Source organism: Salvelinus fontinalis, unplaced genomic scaffold (genome assembly GCF_029448725.1).
Source record: "Salvelinus fontinalis isolate EN_2023a unplaced genomic scaffold, ASM2944872v1 scaffold_0027, whole genome shotgun sequence".
NCBI classification, from domain to species: domain Eukaryota; kingdom Metazoa; phylum Chordata; class Actinopteri; order Salmoniformes; family Salmonidae; genus Salvelinus; species Salvelinus fontinalis.
This window is the reverse complement of record NW_026600236.1, coordinates 273,688-296,764: the sequence shown is the minus strand read 5'-3', so window position 1 is coordinate 296,764 and position 23,077 is coordinate 273,688. Positions and strand designations below refer to the sequence as shown.

The 23,077-nt window shown below is 42.7% G+C and overlaps 1 protein-coding gene across 1 annotated transcript in view; it reads left to right on the top strand.

Moving 5' to 3' along the window:
- The window catches only part of LOC129842253 (sodium- and chloride-dependent taurine transporter-like), a 52,665-nt gene extending 39,837 nt beyond the window's left edge, over positions 1 to 12,828 (top strand). The window contains exons 13-14 of the mRNA XM_055910731.1: positions 4,754 to 4,924; positions 6,946 to 12,828. Of these exons, the coding sequence (XP_055766706.1) occupies positions 4,754 to 4,924; positions 6,946 to 7,104 (330 nt within the window). The 3' untranslated portion in view covers positions 7,105 to 12,828. The remainder of the gene's footprint in view (positions 1 to 4,753; positions 4,925 to 6,945) is intronic.
- Positions 12,829 to 23,077: the final 10,249 nt, after the last annotated feature.

Genomic DNA, 23,077 nt, shown 5'->3' with positions numbered 1-23,077 from the left:
GGATCATTTGAGGAGAATGAGAGGGACTAAGAGGAGACTGAGGATCATTTGAGGAGAATGAGAGGGACTAAGGGGAGACTGAGGATCATTTGAGGGAATGAGACGGACTAAGGGGAGACTGAGGATCATTTGAGGAGAATGAGAGGGACTAAGAGGAGACTGAGGATCATTTGAGGAGAATGAGAGGGACTAAGAGGAGACTGAGGATCATTTGAGGAGAATGAGAGGGACTAAGGGGAGACTGAGGATCATTTGAGGAGAATGAGACGGACTAAGAGGAGACTGAGGATCATTTGAGGAGAATGAGAGGGACTAAGAGGAGACTGAGGATCATTTGAGGAGAACGAGACGGACTAAGAGGAGACTGAGGATCATTTGAGGAGAATGAGACGAACTAAGGGGAGACTGGCGATCATTTGAGGAGAATGAGAGGGACTAAGGGGAGACTGAGGATCATTTGAGGAGAATGAGAGGGACTAAGAGGAGACTGAGGATCATTTGAGGAGAATGAGACGGACTAAGAGGAGACTGAGGATCATTTGAGGAGAATGAGACGAACTAAGGGGAGACTGGCGATCATTTGAGGAGAATGAGAGGGACTAAGGGGAGACTGAGGATCACTTGAGGAGAATGAGACGGACTAAATTGAGACTGAGGATCATTTGAGGAGAATGAGAGGGACTAAGGGGAGACTGAGGATCATTTGAGGAGAATGAGACGGACTAAGGGGCGATTGAGGAGAATTTGAGGAGAATGAAAGGGACTAAGGAGAATTTGAGGAGATTGAGGGACTAAGGAGAATTTGAGGAGAATGAGAGGGACTAAGGAGAATTTGAGGAGAATGAGAGGGACTAAGGAGAATTTGAGGAGAGTATATGTTTATGAATGTGTGTTACTGACAACCCTGATGTTATTGTGGTGGTGGTAGACACCCTCGTTAGATATGGCAGTAGCCTAATTATCGATTTCGTCAAATAATTATTTTAATTCACAAAATGTTCCCTAATGTTCATGAAACAATAGGTGTTTGTTTGAAGGAAGTGGCAGATGTGACAGTGAAATGCTGAATACAACAGGTGTAGTAGACCTTACAGTGTAATGCTGAATACAACAGGTTTAGTAGACCTTACAGTGAAATGCTGAATACAACAGGTGTAGTAGACCTTACAGTGAAATGCCGAATACAACAGGTGTAGTAGACCTTATAGTGAAATGCTGAATACAACAGGTATAGGTAGACCTTACAGTGAAATGCTGAATATAACAGGTGTAGTAGACCTTACAGTGAAATGCCGAATAGAACAGGTGTAGTAGACCTTACAGTGAAATGCTGAATACAACAGGTGTAGTAGACCTTACAGTGAAATGCTGAATACAACAGGTGTAGTAGACCTTACAGTGAAATGCTGAACACAACAGGTGTAGTAGACCTTACAGTGAAATGTGGAATACAACAGGTGTAGACCTTACAGGGAAATGCTGAATACAACAGGTGTAGTAGACCTTACAGGGAAATGCTGAATACAACAGGTGTAGTAAACCTTACAGTGAAATGCTGAATACAACAGGTGTAGTAGACCTTACAGTGAAATGCTGAATACAACAGGTGTAGTAGACCTTACAGTGAAATGCTGAATCCAACAGGTGTAGTAGACCTTACAGTGAAATGCTGAATACAACAGGTGTAGTAGACCTTACAGTGAAATGCTGAATACAACAGGTGTAGTAGACCTTATAGTGAAATGCTGAATACAACAGGAGTAGTAGACCTTACAGTGTAATGCTGAATACAACAGGTTTAGTAGACCTTACAGTGAAATGCTGAATACAACAGGTGTAGTAGACCTTACAGTGAAATGCCGAATACAACAGGTGTAGTAGACCTTATAGTGAAATGCTGAATACAACAGGTATAGGTAGACCTTACAGTGAAATGCTGAATATAACAGGTGTAGTAGACCTTACAGTGAAATGCCGAATAGAACAGGTGTAGTAGACCTTACAGTGAAATGCTGAATACAACAGGTGTAGTAGACCTTACAGTGAAATGCTGAATACAACAGGTGTAGTAGACCTTACAGTGAAATGCTGAACACAACAGGTGTAGTAGACCTTACAGTGAAATGTGGAATACAACAGGTGTAGACCTTACAGGGAAATGCTGAATACAACAGGTGTAGTAGACCTTACAGGGAAATGCTGAATACAACAGGTGTAGTAAACCTTACAGTGAAATGCTGAATACAACAGGTGTAGTAGACCTTACAGTGAAATGCTGAATACAACAGGTGTAGTAGACCTTACAGTGAAATGCTGAATCCAACAGGTGTAGTAGACCTTACAGTGAAATGCTGAATACAACAGGTGTAGTAGACCTTACAGTGAAATGCTGAATACAACAGGTGTAGAAGACCTTACAGTGAAATGCTGAATACAACAGGTGTAGTAGACCTCACAGGGAAATGCTGAATACAACAGGTGTAGTAGACCTCACAGTGAAATGCTGAATACAACAGGTGTAGTAGACCTTACAGTGAAATGCTGAATACAACAGGTGTAGTAGACCTCACAGTGAAATGCTGAATACAACAGGTGTAGTAGACCTCACAGTGAAATGCTGAATACAACAGGTGTAGTAGACCTTACAGTGAAATGCTTACTTACAGGCTCTAACCAACAGTGCAATTTTTGACGGTTAAGGTTTCTTTCATTGCATTCTTATTAGTAAAATAAAAACAATATGTTAAGCTATTTTAGTTTAACCACACCAGGGCCTTAATATAAGGACAACTCAGAGTATGCTATTCTGTTCTTCTGAAACAGAATACATTTTCTTCATATCCTGTTTCTTTAGACCTGTCTAAAATAAATAATGAATTTATTGTGATGGTGTAGGCTACATGACATGGATTTATTAGACTTTTTAAAATGTACATGTTCCAAAGGTCTGCATCAGTGGCTTGTGTGGAAGCCAGGAAATGCTCAATGTGTTTATGTTAATTTTTTATGTTATTTAACGGTCAATTACCGTGAGACCGACAGTTATTTGCTTGACAATCACCGGCTGACAAACTTTCGGGTGTAACGGCTGTTGTCCTCCTCTTCCTCAGATGAGGAGAGGAGAGAAGGATCAGTGGACCAATACGCAGCATTAGGGAAATATGCCATCTCTTTATTTGACACGACGGCACACGAAAACAAAACACTTACAAATTTACAAAACAAGAAAACGACGTAGACGAAAACATGAACTTACATAACTAAAACTCACGGACAGGAACAGACTACATCAAACCGAACGAACAACCAAACAGTCCCGTATGGTACATACATCGACGACACAGGAGACAATCACCCACAAACAAACAGTGAGAACACCCTACCTAAATATGACTCTCAATTAGAGGAAAACGCAAAACACCTGCCTCTAATTAAGAGCCATACCAGGCAACCCAAAACCAACATAGAAACAGAAAACATAGACATAGTTACTGTAACGTTCCTGACCTGTTTTATGTTGTTTTTGTATGTGTATATGGTCAGGGCGTGAGTTTTGGGTGGGCAGTCTATGTTTTCTGTTTCTATGTTGGTTTTGGGTTGCCTGGTATGGCTCTTAATTAGAGGCAGGTGTTTTGCGTTTTCCTCTAATTAAGAGTCATATTTAGGTAGGGTGTTCTCACTGTTTGTTTGTGGGTGATTGTCTCCTGTGTCGTCGATGTATGTACCATACGGGACTGTTTGGTTGTTCGTTCGGTTTGATGTAGTCTGTTCCTGTCCGTGAGTTTTAGTTATGTAAGTTCATGTTCAGGTTTTCGTCTACGTCGTTTTCTTGTTTTGTAAATTTGTAAGTGTTTTGTTTTCGTGTGCCGTCGTGTCAAATAAAGAGATGGCATATTTCCCTAATGCTGCGTATTGGTCCACTGATCCTTCTCTCCTCTCCTCATCTGAGGAAGAGGAGGACAACAGCCGTTACATCGGGACCGTCACAGCCCTATTCAGAACAAACGGTCCATTACATAAAACAATGCCCAACCTTTTCCTGATTGTCCTACGATGGAGAATATGAGTTATCAGAAATTCATCAACCCTCCCTTATGTAGCTTACTGTTTACAGCTTGTTTTTCTCAGCTTACAGTGTACACAGTGTACATCCCACATGTGATTTGTGTAAACTTCTACATGTAGATCCTGTTTATCATCTGTATATCCTGTTTATCATCTGTCTGTATATCCTGTTTATTGTGGCAGCACCATTTCACCAAGTCAAATTCCTGTACTTGCAATACAGGATATACAGACAGATGATAAACAGGATATACAGACAGATGATAAACAGGATATATAGACAGATGATAAACAGGATATACAGATGATAAACAGGATATTCAGACAGATGATAAACAGGATATATAGACAGATGATAAACAGGATATATAGACAGATGATAAACAGGATATACAGACAGATGATAAACAGGATATACAGACAGACGACAAACAGGATATACTGATGATAAACAGGATATACAGACAGATCATAAACAGGATATACAAACAGACGATAAACAGGATATACAGATGATAAACAGGATATACAGATGATAAACAGGATATACAGACAGATCATAAACAGGATATACAAACAGATGATAAACAGGATATACAGAGGATAAACAGGATATTCAGACAGATGATCATGTATTTTGAGAATAAAGGTGATTCTGATTTCCATTGTTGTCTGTCTCTGCCGCCAGGGTTGCTTCGTCTTCTCCTTGGTCAAATATAAACCTTTGACGTACAACAAGGTTTACGAGTACCCCGACTGGTCCATCGGTGTGGGCTGGACTCTGGCCCTGGCTTCTATGATCTGTATTCCTATGGTGGTGGTCATCAAGATCATCCAGTCTGATGGACCACTCATAGAGGTTAGTACTCAATCCCCACAGCTCCTAGACTCTGGCCCCTAGCTCCTACCCTCTTGGCCCTACCCCTATTCCCATACCCTTAGGCCCCGGTCCCTATCCCTAGGCCCCTACCCCTAGACCCTGACCCCTACCCCTAGACCCTGACCCCTACCCCGAGACTCTGGCCCCTACCCCTAGACCCTGGCCCCTACTCCTATACCTTGGCCCCTACTCCTAGACCCTGGCCCCTACCCCTAGACCCTACTCCTAGACCCTGGACTCTACCCCTAGGCCCTTACCCCTAGACCCTGGTCCCTTCTCCTAGACCCTGGTCCCTTCTCCTAGACCCTGGCCCCTACCACTAGACCCTGGCCCCTACTCCTAGACCCTGGACCCTACCACTAGACCCTGGCCCCTACTCCTAGACCCTGGACTCTACCCCTAGTCCCTTACCCCTAGACCCTGGCCCCTACTCCTAGACCCTGGCCCCTTCTCCTAGACCCTGGCCCCTACCACTAGGCCCCTACCCCTAGACCCTGGCCCTACTCCTAGACCCTGGCCCCTTCTTCTAGACCCTGGCCCCTACCACTAGGCCCCTACCCCTAGACCCTGGCCCTACTCCTAGACCCTGGTCCATAGACCCTGGCCCCTACTCCTAGACCCTGGCCCCTACTCCTAGACTCCTACCCGTAGACTCTGGCCCCTACTCCTAGACCCTGGCCCCTACTCCTAGACTCCTACCCGTAGACTCTGGCCCCTACTCCTAGACCCTGGCCCCTACTCCTAGACTCTGCCCCCTACTCCTAGACCCCTACCCGTAGACTCTGGCCCCTACCCTTAGAAGCCTACCGCTGGCCCCTAGACCCTGGCCCTTAGATCCTGGCCCCTACTCCTAGAACCTGACCCCTACTTCTAGACCCTGGACTCTACCCCTAGACCCTGGCCCCTACCACTGGCCCCTACTCCTAGACCCTGGCCCCTACCACTAGGCCCCTACCCCTAGACCCTGGCCCTACTCCTAGACCCTGGCCCCTAGACCCTGGCCCCTACTCCTAGACCCTGGCCCCTACTCCTAGACTCTGCCCCCTACTCCTAGACCCCTACCCGTAGACTCTGGCCCCTACTCCTAGACCCCTACCCGTAGATTCTGGCCCCTACCCTTAGAAGCCTACCCCTGGCCCCTAGACCCTGGCCCTTAGACCCTGGTCCCTACTCCTAGACCCTGACCCCTACTCCTAGACCCTGGACTCTACCCCTAGACCCTGGCCCCTACCACTGGCCCCTACTCCTAGACCCTGGCCCCTACCACTAGGCCCCTACCCCTAGACCCTGGCCCTACTCCTAGACCCTGGACTCTAGCCCTAGGCCCTTACCACTAGACCCTGGCCCCTACTCCTAGACCCTGGCCCTACTCCTAGACCCTGGACTGTAGCCCTAGGCCCTTACCCCTAGACCCTGGCCCCTACTCCTAGACCCTGGCCCCTACCACTAGGCCCCTACTCCTAGACCCTGGCCCTACTCCTAGACCCTGGCCCCTACCACTAGGCCCCTACTCCTAGACCCTGGCCCTACTCCTAGACCCTGGACTGTAGCCCTAGGCCCTTACCCCTAGACCCTGGCCCCTACTCCTAGACCCTGGCCCCTACCACTAGGCCCCTACTCCTAGACCCTGGCCCTACTCCTAGACCCTGGCCCCTACCACTAGGCCCCTACCCCTAGACCCTGGCCCTACTCCTAGACCCTGGACTCTAGCCCTAGGCCCTTACCCCTAGACCCTGGCCCCTACTCCTAGACCCTGGCCCCTACCACTAGGCCCCTACCCTTAGACCCTGGCCCTACTCCTAGAACCTGGACTCTACCTATAGGCCCTTACCCCTAGACCCTGGCCCCTACTCCTAGACTCTGGCCCCTACCCCTAGAACCCTGTGGAGGTCTCATGTCCATCCATCTATAACAGATACACTTATAGTCGTATAATCACACTTGTATATTGGTATTTACAGTGAAGTTAAACATAGCTTTTCTTTTTTTACTCCCTCCAGAGGATCAAGGCCGTGGCGGCTCCGCTAGGAGGTGCTAGCTCCCGTCCTGCCGACCACCGTTCTAAGGGCAAGGCTTGCGAGCTGGCCTACCCGCTGGACCCCAACGGGAACAACGGCCTGATCAAGCCCACCCACACTATTGTAGAAACCATGATGTGAGCGCTCTCTGTGAGAGGAAAGATTCTTTTTTTTTTTTCTTTTTTTTTTTAAATACCTGCTTTCTATGTTATTATACTATATTATCGCTAAACTAGTTGTAGGACCACGTTTATATGTATCTGCACTAGGACGGTTATTTTTTTCGTTTTGTTTTCTACAGAGGAAGTTACATTATTGGGTTTCCTGTCTATGTTTGAAATGTTTTTTATTAAACTATTGTTAAGAATATTACTGTTATTACGATTGGATGAAGTTAAAAGTAAAAAAAAAAAAAAAAAAGAGATCTCCAAGTCACATGGAGCAGCAGTATCTCATAAGAACAGAATCAGACGTTCCTACTTCTTTTCCCCTGTAGAATTATAAGTGGTCTGTCTATATTTTGGCGTGGATACTTAAAAAAAAAGGCTTTATAAAACCCGGAAGAATGAAATGTGTGTCGTGTTTTGAGCTGTACCATTTGACTATGTGATGTTGATGTATCTAGATCAACCTAGTTGCTCTCAGCTTTAACTCATGTTTATAGTACGATAATATCGTGGAGGTGGTGCCTCTTGTATACAGTGAGATTAGTCGAGTGTATTTGTCGTTGATGTTTGTTGTGAAAATTACAGCTGAACCTGAACGTACCTCCACTACTAAGCTGAGTTCAGGGTCCAGAACATCTCGTCTACAGTTGCGGGCCACTAAAACAAAACAAAAATAAAACCCTGTATCTGTCTGCTGTACCGGGTTTTGTGACAAACAATTGCTAGAAGGCACTTGAGCATCTTGACGCAATTGTTTTGTCAGTATATATAACACTGCAGTGCAACCTAACTTTTTAGTGCCAGCAACTGTACTTGGCTGTGGAGGTACAGACCTGTCCTCCCTGTACAGTGTACTGTGTACATACAGTCATCCCAACTCCATTTTAGACTAGACTACGTCGTTGTGGACACTACTGCTACGTGCCATCCATCTATCCCAGTGCATACAGTAGCTACATCACACGTGTTTAAAGTCTCTGATTGATTATTTTCACTTAATAATGCAGTGAGTTTTCCTTTATTCTTTGTGTTTTAGTCTCTTGTCGTATTTCTGGCTATAGATAGAGGACATGACATAGTGGCAAGTCAATAAGAAGCACAACAGCACACTATATAATGCATTTACCATCTCTTAACATCTGTCTCAACATCACTATATTACGTTTTTTAAACATCTTTTTAGTCTGTCTGTTCCATGGATTTATAGGAGCCTAAAGGATCTACCATAATGACATGATACATTAATGTATACTCCCCATACAGTAACTATTGAAGTACAACTTAATGTACACTCCCCATACAGTAACTATTGAAGTACAACTTAATGTACACTCCCCATACAGTAACTATTGAAGTACAACTTATTGTATACTCCCCATACAGTAACTATTGAAGTACAACTTAATGTATACTCCCCATACAGTAACTATTGAAGTACAACTTATTGTATACTCCCCATACAGTAACTATTGAAGTACAACTTAATGTACACTCCCCATACAGTAACTATTGAAGTACAACTTATTGTACACTCCCCATACAGTAACTATTGAAGTACAACTTAATGTATACTCCCCATACAGTAACTATTGAAGTACAACTTAATGTATACTCCCCATACAGTAACTATTGCTCATTAAGGAACCATCCAAATGCAAGCAAACATCTTATCAATTAGGTCTTTCCGTTGAATTGCTGTAGGCTAGGTCAGTGAAATTCTGATGTAATTGATGAATATAGTAATTGATTAATGTACTAACTAATAATATCCACTCCCTGCAGCCTTCTCACACTAAGCTTAGTTTTAAATAGTATATTATGACAGCTTTTCAAAGAGGCTGAAACAATTCGAACTAAAGCCTTTTGGATTCTTCTTAGAATTGAATGTTGAAATGTGAAACCCCGTGTAGTGAATGGAAACTTTGGTTGATTCTATTACATTGATTATTTTTTATTTTATTTTGTTGTATACAATTAGAAAAACATTTTTTATTTTTTACTTTGTTTTTCTATCACATTTTTGCCTTTTTTTGTATTCAAAATGTAAAATGTAAAAAATGACCATCCCGTCTCCAGTTGCTAATACTTTCTGAGGATGAATCGTCATTTAACAACTTGCTGTTAATCAACAAAACTGCAATTTGTAATGTGCAATACTTTGTAGAAAGATAAGTATGTTTTTCACTCTGTTTTTTTTAAAGAGGTTGTACTTTTTACTTTGGAAGGAGAAAAGAGAAAATAACTTTCTAAAACAATGCGAGAGACAAAAACGACAATTTCAGGGGCCAATGAAAACCACAAAACGTTATGTCATAATATCAACAAAGAAACAACGTTCATTGCAGTAGTATCATTCTCTGTCATAACACACACACACACAATTTGATTCATCTTCATCAAAAGATATACACAAATATTGTCGCAATGAAAGGAAACCTGACATTTTATAACTATTGACTCAATGCTTGCTGGTAGTCTGAATTGACCCGTGAAGTACAGCTGATATTCTAAAATGATGCGGACACCAAACTTAGGCCTACCTGTGATTCAAAGGGGTTTTAATGTGGAAGACATTTCAGTTGAATGCATTCAGTTGTGCAACTGACTAGGTATCCCCTTTTCCTTTTACCATAGTGCTGTTAGTTTGTATAGGAGATTATGACCCGCAGAAATTAAACACCAGTAGTTAGCTAGCTAGATTCCTGTAACAAATCACTAGTAGTTAGCTAGCTAGATTCCTGTAACAAATCACTAGTAGTTAGCTAGCTAGATTCCTGTAACAAATCACTAGTAGTTAGCTAGCTAGATTCCTGTAACAAATCACTAGTAGTTAGCTAGCTAGATTCCTGTAACAAATCACTAGTAGTTAGCTAGCTAGATTCCTGTAACAAATCACTAGTAGTTAGCTAGCTAGATTCCTGTAACAAATCACTAGTAGTTAGCTAGCTAGATTCCTGTAACAAATCACTAGTAGTTAGCTAGCTAGATTCCTGTAACAAATCACTAGTAGTTAGCTAGCTAGATTCCTGTAACAAATCACTAGTTGTTAGCTAGCTAGATTCCTGTAACAAATCACTAGTAGTTAGCTAGCTAGATTCCTGTAACAAATCGCTAGTAGTTAGCTAGCTAGGTACCTTACAGGTGCTGTATCAAAGAAGCTCACTGAAAACCAAATGAAAAAGCATTATTATGGTGAAGATAATGGCACCCAGTCCATCGCTGGAGATTGGAGAAGTCTATCACAGATAGAAAACATAATGTTAAACTTCTTTAACTCTCCTGCCTCATATACATTACATTACATACCTTCATAAGAATGTACAAGGGGAAATGTTTTTAATCCATAAAGAAGAAACCTTTTTAAAATACAATTTGAAAGATTTTATTTTTTATTTCTATGGCGCTAAATAACCTGTAAAGCAAAAAAAAATGTATTTAAAACGAGGGTTTTACTGAATAAAAAATATTTGGTAAAAAGCCTTTCCTTTTCTCATGTACAGTGAGAGTGTCCCATGGTGAGTCTATAGGGCACATAATAAAGCAGTGAGCTTGCACTTTACTCATTCAACATCATAATTATCCATATAAATAATCAGAATAATAGATTGGATTTATATTGAGCTTTTCCAGATGCATTACAAAGGAAAAGGGGGGGACGACTCACCTCATCCACCACCAATGTGTAGCATGGCGGCCATTTTTGGAAAATCAATCCCACCACATACCCCCTATCATGGCGGAGAGGTGAGGAGGAGCTATTGCTGGGTGTATGGCCCCAGTGCTCCCTCCCAAACCCCCACACTAGGTGGCTAAAGCCACTAGACCACAGGCTTATCCAGGGCAGTTTAGCCTCTTGTCCCCTATCACCCCACAACAATGCTGCTTCTAAGAGGAATGACTTAAGAGGCTTGTGTAGTTAGTACTACACATGAAACATTGTGTCTTAGTGTCACACGTAGGTTGAGACATACTCTTGTCATAAAGAATGTTGCTACATCATATAGCTCTCCCACATTTCCTATAAAGATGCACCATTTGGGCAGGCCTATAACGGAGATGCTACATGCTACTATAACGGAGATGCTACATGCTACTATAACGGAGATGCTACATGCTACTATAACGGAGATGCTACATGCTACTATAACGGAGATGCTACATGCTACTATAACGGAGATGCTACATGCTACTATAACGGAGATGCTACAGGGAATGGTCTTACATTGAAGTCATTTAGCAGAGGCTCTTATCCAGAGCAACTGACAGTAGTGAGTGCATACATCTTCGTACTGATCCCCCGTAGGAATCGAGCCGACAAGCCTTGCGTTGCAAGCACCACACCAAAACAAAGTGTATCTGTCACGTGCGCCGAATACAACAGGTAGTTAGCAAGCTAGATACCTGTAACAAATCGCAAGTAGTTAGCTAGCTAGACCTTACAGTGAAATCCTTACTTACAAGCCCTTAACCAACAGTGTAATTCTTAAGTAAAAAATAGGTATTATGTAAACAATAGACAAGTAAATAAAATAAAAAACAGTACAATGAAAGTGAAATTAACAGCAGCGAGGTTATATACAGGTGGTGCCGGTACAGAGTCAATGTGCGAGGGCACCGGTTAGTCGAGCTAATTGAGGTAATATGTACATGTAGGTATAGTTAAAGTGACTATGCATAGATGATAAACAGAGAGTTGCAGCGTAAAAGAGGGGTTGGCGAGTGGGGGGTGGCGGGACTCAATGCAAATAATTCAGGTAGTCAATGTGCGGGGGCGCCGACTAGTCGGGCTAATTGAGGTACTATGTACTTGAATGTGTTGAGCCACATGACGATCTCACCATACATAATGACGACTGAAGACACGGCTAGTTATTTGCCGAACAATACACACGATCGCAGTTACAAAAATAAATCTTCATTTGGATAAATGTTACAGATACATATTTACATAACATGTTACAAATGTTACATAAATATGTATCTGTAGAAAGACAAAATGTCATTTCAGAATGACGGAGAAGATGAAATGTAGAAAAAAATGTACCGTTCTCATTAATTCAATGCACCGATCGTCCATTATTATAATTCATAAACACAGCAGGTTTGCAAGGGACACATGAAATTGAACACGACATTGAGTAGAGTAGAAAATTGCAGATATAGATAATGTTTTTTTTTTTTTTTTTTTTAACTGTATCTGTCTTGGAATGAGTTTGACCTATGGAGACATAGACTGGTCCCAGATCAGTTGATGTTGTCTGGTCGACCCCTTGTGGTCCTGATAGGAGTTAATAAAACAGCACTAACAGATCTGGGACCAGGCTAGAGAATCCCATGCTTCATTCAGATTAGCAATGCAGCCTCCTACTGTAACTGTGATCCTGCTGCCTATGCTGTGGTGAACATTCGATGGACTTGGATGTGTTCGTTAGAGCTTCTAACAGCTTTCTCTCCTATTTATTCCCCAAGTACCTTTTTACAGACCAAACTTGATTGATGTGACAATATATGACCTCTACTGTACCACTCTTCTTCATGCCATTGCTTTGTGCTGTAATTTACTGTTTTTTACATTTCTAGTGATGATTTAAAAAGAAAAAGCATATTTTTAGTAAGTATCCTTTGCTTTGATAGGTGACGTTTGTAATTTGACAACTTTGTGAGGAAAAAGTAAAAAATAAACATCTTTAAAAAAATATATATTGTGGGTTTGTTAACTTTTTTGGACATAATATATGGTACATTTCTCAATATTTTGATATAAATATAACATCAAAAACTCGGTATCATTATATGCCAGCAGCATACAGCCAGTAGCATACCACCCTGCATACCACTACTGGCTTGCTTCTGAAGCTAAGCAGGGTTGGTCCTGTTCAGGCCCTGGATGGGAGACCAGATGCTGCTGGAAGTGGTGTTGGAGGGCCAGTAGGAGGCACTCTTTCCTCTGGTCTAAAAAATATCCCAATGCCCCAGGGCAGTGATTGGGGACACTGCCCTGTGTAGGGTGCCGTCTTTCGGATGGGACGTTAAACGGGTGTCCTGACTCTCTGAGGTCATTAAAGATCCCATGGCACTTATTGTAAGAGTAGGGGTGTTAACCCCGGTGTCCTGGCTAAATTCCCAATCTGGCCCTCAAACCATCATGGTCACCTAATAATCCCCAGTTTACAATTGGCTCATTCATCCCCCTCCTCTCCCCTGTAACTATTCCCCAGGTCGTTGCTGCAAATGAGAACGTGTTCTCAGTCAACTTACCTGGTAAAATAACGGTAAAATAAAAAAATATACTGTAGGTTTTAGTCATTTCAGCATCCATCACCCAAACTACCTGGTTTATAGTAGTATATCGCGTGGGAGAAGCCTGATGAATTTGCAGTATAATGTCTTCCGCTGTCACATAGTGTGTGACAGAAGTTGATCAAACTCACTTCTATACCCTTTCATACCATGATTTACCCGCATGATTGGAAAGTAAACGCAAGTCTCAAACATTAAAACCATGTGTTTTTCTTAGCCAAGTATCTGAAGATGAAGACTCATGATAAAAGATTTCACACACTGATCTGGGGCCTGTATTCACAGTGTCTCAGAGAAGGACCCCTCTGTCCATATAATCTTTTTCATTATCATGTAAAAAGCTAAACTAATCCTATAGCAGTACTTCTACTTTGTGACCACAGGCCCTGATCCCTGGCTGAAGAGATATGTTAGCCCTGGGGAAGATAGTCTATTCCTAATATAAACACAACAGTTATTTCTTCAAGTAAGGTTTAGTTTAGTTTTCCATTCTGTGTCTGCCAGATTTCTCCAGGAATAGCTTATTATGGCAGAGCATATATTTGTGGAAAGATTTGGCATTTGCTCTCTGTAATAACAATAGCAAAACCTATTTCCTCTTGTGTTTCTACTTGTTCTTGCCTTTATGTAACTCAGATGTTCAAAAAGTTTTAAGTCATACAAACATATTTCAATCTGACTTCATCATATCCAAAAAAAAAAGGTTTCAAAAAGGTCTCTAAACTTTCATTTCATATGTTTTAACCTTTAAAGAATATCATGTCTGTCTGTCTGTCTGTCTGTCTGTCTGTCTGTCTGTCTCTCTGTGTGGAGACTCTCTCTCTCTCTCTCTCTCTCTCTCTGTGTGTGTGTGGAGATCCTGTGTTGCTTTGCGCTCCTCTGACTGGGTGAAAAACAGGAAGTGAGTGACAGTTGACATCTGCCTGCAGTAGCAGGATGCCTCTGTTTCTGCTCTGCTTTGTCCAGACTGGAGACAGACAAGTGCTGTGTGCACCGTGTTGCAGGCCAGGGTGAGGGTTGTATTCATTAGGGCACACCGTAGCAACAGTGTTTCTTATTCGGCAAGTTCAGGCAGTTGTTTCAGTACTTTTTCTTCAATTTTGGTGACTGATGAATCCCTACTGTTTGCTCTGTGCAGTCAGGGCAGATCGAGGCCGAGCAGCGTAAGAAGTGGTGGAAAAATACACTAATGTTACCCTAGCCTCTAATCTTAGAAATAGATTTTGTTCTTCTCAGAAGGTGGTGGGAAAAAACACTCACACTTTGTAGGCTAAAACACATGACAACACATGTTTGGGGTATATGTTATCAAGCCTAAACACAATTCAGAGCATAGCCATTTGAAGAGTGTGTGTTTGTGTACATACTGTATGTACTCTCAGCATTACGTAAAGGAAGGCCCAAAGGCATACATCGTTAAGAAAGTAGTTTACATCTGCACTACATTTTGAACCCAGTTTACATCTGCACTACAGTTTGAGCCCAGTTTACCTCTGTACTACAGTTTGAGCCCAGTTTACCTCTGTACTACAGGTTGAACCCAGTTTACCTCTGCACTACAGTTTGAACCCAGTTTACCTCTGCACTACAGGTTGAACCCAGTTTACCTCTGCACTACAGTTTGAACCCAGTTTACCTCTGCACTACAGTTTGAACCCAGTTTACCTCTGCACTACAGGTCGAACCCAGTTTACCTCTGCACTACAGGTTGAACCCAGTTTACCTCTGCACTACAGGTTGAACCCAGTTTACCTCTGCACTACAGGTTGAACCCAGTTTACCTCTGCACTACAGGTTGAACCCAGTTTACCTCTGCACTACAGTTTGAACACAGTTTACCTCTGTACTAGTTTGAACCCAGTTTACCTCTGCACTACAGTTTGAACACAGTTTACCTCTGTACTAGTTTGAACCCAGTTTACCTCTGCACTACAGTTTGAACACAGTTTACCTCTGTACTAGTTTGAACCCAGTTTACCTCTGCACTACAGTTTGAACCCAGTTTACCTCTGCACTACAGGTTGAACCCAGTTTACCTCTGCACTACAGTTTGAACCCAGTTTACCTCTGCACTACAGGTTGAACCCAGTTTACCTCTGCACTACAGTTTGAACCCAGTTTACCTCTGCACTACAGGTTGAACCCAGTTTACCTCTGCACTACAGTTTGAACCCAGTTTACCTCTGCACTACAGGTTGAACCCAGTTTACCTCTGCACTACAGGTTTCAAGCAGTTAAGCAAAGAAGGATAAACAAATAATGAAATTGCCTTCCACCCCTACTTAAACATTATACTACAACAGCAGCAGTGTGTGTGTGTGTGTGTGTGTGTGTGTGTGTGTGTGTGTGTGTTTGGGATAATGTAAATACTGTATCAACAACAACATTTCATGTCTATTAACCTGGAAATTCATAAACGTAACTTTAGGGTCTCTATTCAATCCATATCGCGGAAGTTCACCATTACAGCGTGTTTTAAACCGACTGCATTCTCGGCTCAATCGGAAATGACCTTTAAATTACGTACAGTAGTTCAATCTGTAACTCTAGGTTGCAATTAACATATTTAAATAACAACCTTTAATTTCCACGTATCAAATCAAATCAAATGTTTTTATATAGCCCTTCGTACATCAGCTGGTATCTCAAAGTGCTGTACAGAAACCCAGCCTAAAACCCCAAACAGCAAGCAATGCAGGTGTAGAAGTACGACACAAACACGTAGCAAAAAAAGATGTCCTTGTTTATTTTAATTATTTTTTAAATCATTTTTTTTCTTTCATTTTTTTTTTCTTCATAAAAAAAAAGTCGAAATAAAAACAACGGTGACATCATCAGCCCGATCTCAATCGATACGTTTCTTTTCTTGTGCTTCGATCCATCGAGGGGAGAAAACGTCATATAAAAAAATACTATACAGAGAAATAGAACTTTAATAAAACACATTTAAAAAATACACACTATCAATGTATACATCAAATTTGACCTTTTAAATGCATAGGGATGATTAGTGGTTGACTTTAGGCAAGGAACTCACCGGAGCTGAGTACCGGCACCTCAAAACGTTCTACTGCTTGAGTTCCTGTACCTCTTATAGAATATTATCTCTAAAGTATTATGGGGCTGCTGCACCTAAATATATATAGTACAGGCACCCAAAATGAGTACCAGTCCCTATTTCAGTCCAAGTCAAGCACGGGGGATGATCACATGTAAAACGCCTCAAAAGCTTGTTAAACTCAAACCTTTAAGAAACCATTTTTTTTGGGGCCACTTCATATTGCGTAGAAAAACACTTATCTTCCATCTCAAAGTTTCACAATTTGTACATTAAGATACTTACAGTACATGTAACACTCTATTCTATCGAAGTGCTTTTGAGAATGACCCATTTAAAAGTTATATCTATAAACCTTTGAGAAAAACACGATCTGTTTTCCAAAGTATTCCCAGTCCATATAACCTTACCCATTGTGAACTGAAAAGCCAAAAACTGATCCTAGATCAGTAACACTCCTCTGAGATGTTTTATGAATACAGGTGCAGAATTATGAAACTGCTCTGTGGCTCATTGGCTCATTCATCCCCCTCCTCTCCCCTGTAACTATTCCCCAGGTCGTTGCTGCAAATGAGAACGTGTTCTCAGTCAACTTACCTGGTAAAATAACGGTAAAATAAAATAAATAAAATAAAATATCTGGGTTATTAAGGACCTGGTCATCTGAGCTCATCCAACCCCCTCAAGCAAAACACATGATTAACAATGGCCTTCCATTACCAGGGGCAGATTTTGTTTACATAAGAACTTATAGAGACACAGAACATAGAGAGAGAGAGAGACACAGAACATAGAGAGACACAGAACATAGAGAGAGAGACACACAGAACATAGAGAGAGAGACACAGAACATAGAGAAAGAGAGAGAGAGACACACAGAACATAGCGAGAGAGAGAGAGAGAGACACACAGAACATAGCGAGAGAGACAACGAGAGAGAGAACGAGAGAACGAGAGAACGAGAGAGAGAAAGTGGAGAGTTCTGTGAACAGCAGGACCAGGCCAGTTCCGTGGGCAATAATACAAGCTTGAACAGAGAACCTGATTGTTCTTATGAGAATTCTCCAAAATCTCCAAGAACAATGAGTGCTCTGTACTTTAAAGACCCAACTGGTGCTTCCCAACACTGGGTATAAACAGAACTCTGGGTATAGCAGTATGCTTCGGGTCATTGTCCTGCTGGAAGGTGAACCTCCATCCCAGTCTCAAATCTTTTGAAGACTGAAACAGGTTACCCTCAAGAATTTCCCTGTATTTAGCACCATCCATCATTCCTTTAATTCTGACCAGTTTCTCAGTCCCTGCCGATGAAAAACATCCCAACAGCATGATGCTGCCACCACCATGCTTCACTGTGGGGATGGTGTTCTCGGGGTGATGAGAGTTGTTGGGTTTGCACCAGACAGTGTTTTCCTTGATGGCCAAAAATCTAAATTTTAGTCTCATCTAACCCAAGAACCTTCTTCCATATGTTTGGGGAGTCTCCCACATGCCTTTTGGCAAACACCAAATGTGTTTGCTTATGCTTTTCTTTAAGCAATGGCTTTTTTCTGGCCACTCTTCCGTAAAGCCCAGCTCTGTGGAGTGTACGGCTTAAAGTGGTCCTATGGACAGATACTCCAATCTCTACTGTGGAGCTTTGCAGCTCCTTCAGGGTTATCTTTGGTCTCTTTGTTGCCTCTCTGATTAATGCCCTCCTTGCCTGGTCCGTGAGTTTTGGTGGGCGGCCCTTTCTTGGCAGGTTTGTTATATATTTTCTATTTTTTTATAATGGATTTAATAGTGCTCCGTGGGATGTTCAAAGTGTCAGATATTTTTTGTAACCCAACCCTGATCTGTACTTCTCCACAACTTTGTCCCTGACCTGTTTGGAGAGCTCCTTGGTCTTCATAGTGCTGCTTGCCTGGTGGCACCCCTTGCTTAGTGGTGTTGGAGACTCTGGGGCCTTTCAGAACAGGTGTACCGGTATATATACTGAGATCATGTGACAGATCAGATCATGTGTCACTTAGGTTGCACACAGGTGTACTATATTTAACTAATTATGTAACTTCTGAAGGTAATTGGTTGCACCAGATCTTATTTAGGGGCTTCATAGCTAAGGGGGTGAATACATATGCACACACCACTTTTCCATTTTTTCTATTTTTTTTCGATACTTCACTTCACCAATTTGGACTATTTTGTGTATGTCCATTACATGAAATCCAAATAAAAAAACATTTAAATTATAGGTTGTAATGCAACAAAATAGGAAAAATGCCAAGGGGGGGGGGGGGGGGATACTTTTGCAAGGCACTGTATGTAGGGAACAGGGTGCCATTTGAGATGGGGACATTTAATTTCTCCAAGAATCTTTATGCTTGTCTGTCATTGGTAACTAACTGGCATTGCTAGCTAGACATGCTAGAACGTCCATTTTATTTAATGTTTCTGGAACCTCCTCCTGAGATTTAATTTACCTAGGGGCTGACTAAACATCTCATATCAAGTTGCTACGACAGTAGCTATGTGTCTAATCAAATCAAATGTATTTATATAGCCCTTCTGACATCAGCTGATATATCAAAGTGCTGTACAGAAACCCAGCCTAAAACCCCAAACAGCAAGCAATGCAGATGTAGAAGCACTAATCTAGTTTGCTGCAGTGACGATGCACTACTGATAGGAACTCTTCTGGGGATACAGAAGGTTTCGGAGACTGGATGAAAACTGTATAAAAGCAGAGCATTTTCTACAGTATACTGTATGATGATGGCACTGTGCTGTTCTTCATTTACAAAGCCTACAGAGACAGCTTTTCACTGTTCTTCATTTACAAAGCCTACAGAGACAGCTTTTCACTGTTCTTCATTTACAAAGCCTACAGAGACAGCTTTTCACTGTTCTTCATTTACAAAGCCTACAGAGACAGCTTTTCACTGTTCTTCATTTACAAAGCCTACAGAGACAGCTTTTCACTGTTCTTCATTTACAAAGCCTACAGAGACAGCTTTTCACTGTTCTTCATTTACAAAGCCTACAGAGACAGCTTTTCACTGTTCTTCATTTACAAAGCCTACAGAGACCGCACTGCATTGTTCTTCCTTGTTTGTGATTAATGAGTGTTTTCGACCTTAATGTCAAGCCCAGCAGCAGTGGGATTCTTCTTATATGATAAACGTAGTGACCCCTGTACCCACTGGCCCCCCCCAGATAGGATATGAATTACAGCCTTTTCTCTCTCAGCCTCATGGCAAAATGCGTCGAATAGCATGAGATGAGCTGTAATACAGCAACAAATAAAAAAATCTCAGCCTCGTAACCAATATTAATCGTAGTCATTGTTCATTGGTTAATAATTGTTGTTGTTCTAATCACAAAGGGCTATGACGTAGGCTTCATAGCCATTAGTCATTGGTACATTAGTACAATGGAACATAGCTAATTCATACCAAAACTATAAACAAGTTGATACTTCAGGTTGAAGTGGGGGGGTCAACTGAAAACAGGCTTCGGTGACCTCTGTGCTTTAACCTCTTTTAACATCAAAGGTACAAAGGCTGGGAGCTGGGAGCTGTGCTGGACGAGAGGCTGGGAGCTGGGAGCTGTGCTGGACGAGAGGCTGGGAGCTGGGAGCTGTGCTGGACGAGAGGCTGGGAGCTGTGCTGGACGAGAGGCTGGGAGCTGTGCTGGACGAGAGGCTGGGAGCTGTGCTGGACGAGAGGCTGGTGCTGTTATATTATGCCCAGGTTTAACAGGGAAGGTGAGTCTAATCTAGCCTCAGCTATTTCCTTCCCTGGGAAACGTTTGCAATATTTGTCTGGTAAAGGTGGTAGAGGGGCAGTTTGGCTTCAGATCTGGGTGGAGGGATGGAGGGATGGAAGCATGGAGGGATAGAAGGATAGAGGGATGGAGGGATAGAAGGATAGAAGGATAGAGGGATGGAGGGATAGAAGGATAGAGGGATGGAGGGATAGAAGGATAGAGGGATGGAGGGATGGAAGCATGGCGGGATAGAAGGATAGAGGGATGGAGGGATGGAAGCATGGCGGGATAGAAGGATAGAGGGATGGAGGGATAGAAGGATAGAGGGATGGAGGGATGGAAGCATGGCGGGATAGAAGGATAGAGGGATGGAGGGATAGAAGGATAGAAGGATAGAGGGATGGAGGGATAGAAGGATAGAGGGATGGAGGGATAGAAGGATAGAGGGATGGAGGGATAGAAGGATGGAGGGATGGAGGGATAGAAGGATAGAAGGATAGAGGGATGGAGGGATAGAAGGATCGAAGGATAGAGGGATGGAGGGATAGAAGGATCGAAGGATGGAGGGATGGAGGGATAGAAGGATAGAGGGATGGAGGGATGGAGGGATAGAAGGATAGAGGGATGGAGGGATAGAAGGATGGAGGGATGGAGGGATAGAAGGATAGAAGGATAGAGGGATGGAGGGATAGAAGGATCGAAGGATAGAGGGATGGAGGGATAGAAGGATAGAGGGATGGAGGGATAGAAGGATGGAGGGATGGAGGGATAGAAGGATAGAAGGATAGAGGGATGGAGGGATAGGATAGAAGGATCGAGAGATGGAGGGATGGAAGCATGGAGGGATAGAAGGATCGAGAGATGGAGGGATGGAAGCATGGAGGGATAGAAGGATAGAAGGATAGAGGGATGGAGGGATCGAAGGATGGAGGGATGGAGGGATGGAGGGATGGAAGCATGGCGGGATAGAAGGATAGAAGGATAGAGGGATGGAGGGATGGAGGTGATGGAGAGATAGAAGGATAGAGGGATGGAGGGATGGAGGTGATGGAGGGATGGAGGGATAGAAGGATAGAGGGATGGAGGGATAGAGGGATGGAGGGATAGAAGGATGGAGGGATGGAGGGATGGAAGGATAGAGGGATGGAGGGATGGAAGGATAGAAGGATGGAGGGATGGAGGGATGGAAGCATGGCGGGATAGAAGGATAGAAGGATAGAGGGATAGAGGGATAGAGGGATGGAGGGATAGAGGGATAGAGGGATGGAGGGATAGGATAGAAGGATAGAGGGATGGAGGGATGGAGGGATGGAGGGATGGAGGGATGGAGGGATGGAGGTGATGGAGGGATAGAAGGATAGAGGGATGGAGGGATAGGATAGAAGGATAGAGGGATGGAGGGATGGAGGGATGGAGGGATGGAGGGATGGAGGGATGGAGGGATGGAGGTGATGGAGGGATGGAGGGATAGAGGGATGGAGGGATAGAAGGATAGAGGGATAGAGGGATAGAGGGATAGAAGGATAGAGGGATAGAGGGATGGAGGGATGGAGGTGATGGAGGGATGGAGGTGATGGAGGGATAGAAGGATAGAGGGATAGAGGGTTGGAGGGATGGAGGTGATGGAGGGATGGAGGTGATAGACAGAAAGGAGGACAAACCAAAGACAACATCAGTAGGATAAACAAAGACAACCTGGAAGTGGTATTACTCTAATGTTATGTCTCTGAGTGTTGCTTGAGGGAAGCTGTAAATCCATTTGGCCAAAATGGTGAAATATGAAAGAACATCAATAAATAAACACAAATAATAAAAAGATAACACTATACAAATACTCATCCATTCACAGACAGACCACAGTCCAAATTAACATCTTTCATCCTACCACAGACAGACCACAGTCCATATTAAAGTCTTTCATCCTACCACAGATAGACCACAGTATGTCCATATTAAGGTCTTTCATCCATCCACAGACAGACCACAGTCCATATTAACGTCTTTCATCCTACCACAGACAGACCACAGTCCATATTAAAGTCTTTCATCCTACCACAGACAGACCACAGTATGTCCATATTAAGGTCTTTCATCCATCCACAGACAGACCACAGTCCATATTAACGTCTTTCATCCTACCACAGACAGACCACAGTCCATATTAAAGTCTTTCATCCTACCACAGACAGACCACAGTCCATATTAAAGTCTTTCATCCTACCACAGACAGACCACAGTATGTCCATATTAAGGTCTTTCATCCATCCACAGACAGACCACAGTCCATATTAAAGAAGATAACACTATACAAATACTCATCCATCCACAGACAGACCACAGTCCAAATTAACATCTTTCATCCTACCACAGACAGACCACAGTCCATATTAAAGTCTTTCATCCTACCACAGACAGACCACAGTATGTCCATATTAAAGTCTTTCATCCTACCACAGACAGACCACAGTCCATATTAAAGTCTTTCATCCTACCACAGACAGACCACAGTATGTCCATATTAAGGTCTTTCATCCTACCACAGACAGACCACAGTCCATATTAAAGTCTTTCATCCTACCACAGACAGACCACAGTGTGTCCATATTAAGGTCTTTCATCCTACCACAGACAGACCACAGTCCATATTAAAGTCTTTCATCCTACCACAGACAGACCACAGTATGTCCATATTAAAGTCTTTCATCCTACCACAGACAGACCACAGTGTGTCCATATTAAGGTCTTTCATCCTACCACAGACAGACCACAGTCCATATTAAAGTCTTTCATCCTACCACAGACAGACCACAGTATGTCCATATTAAAGTCTTTGCTGAAGGAC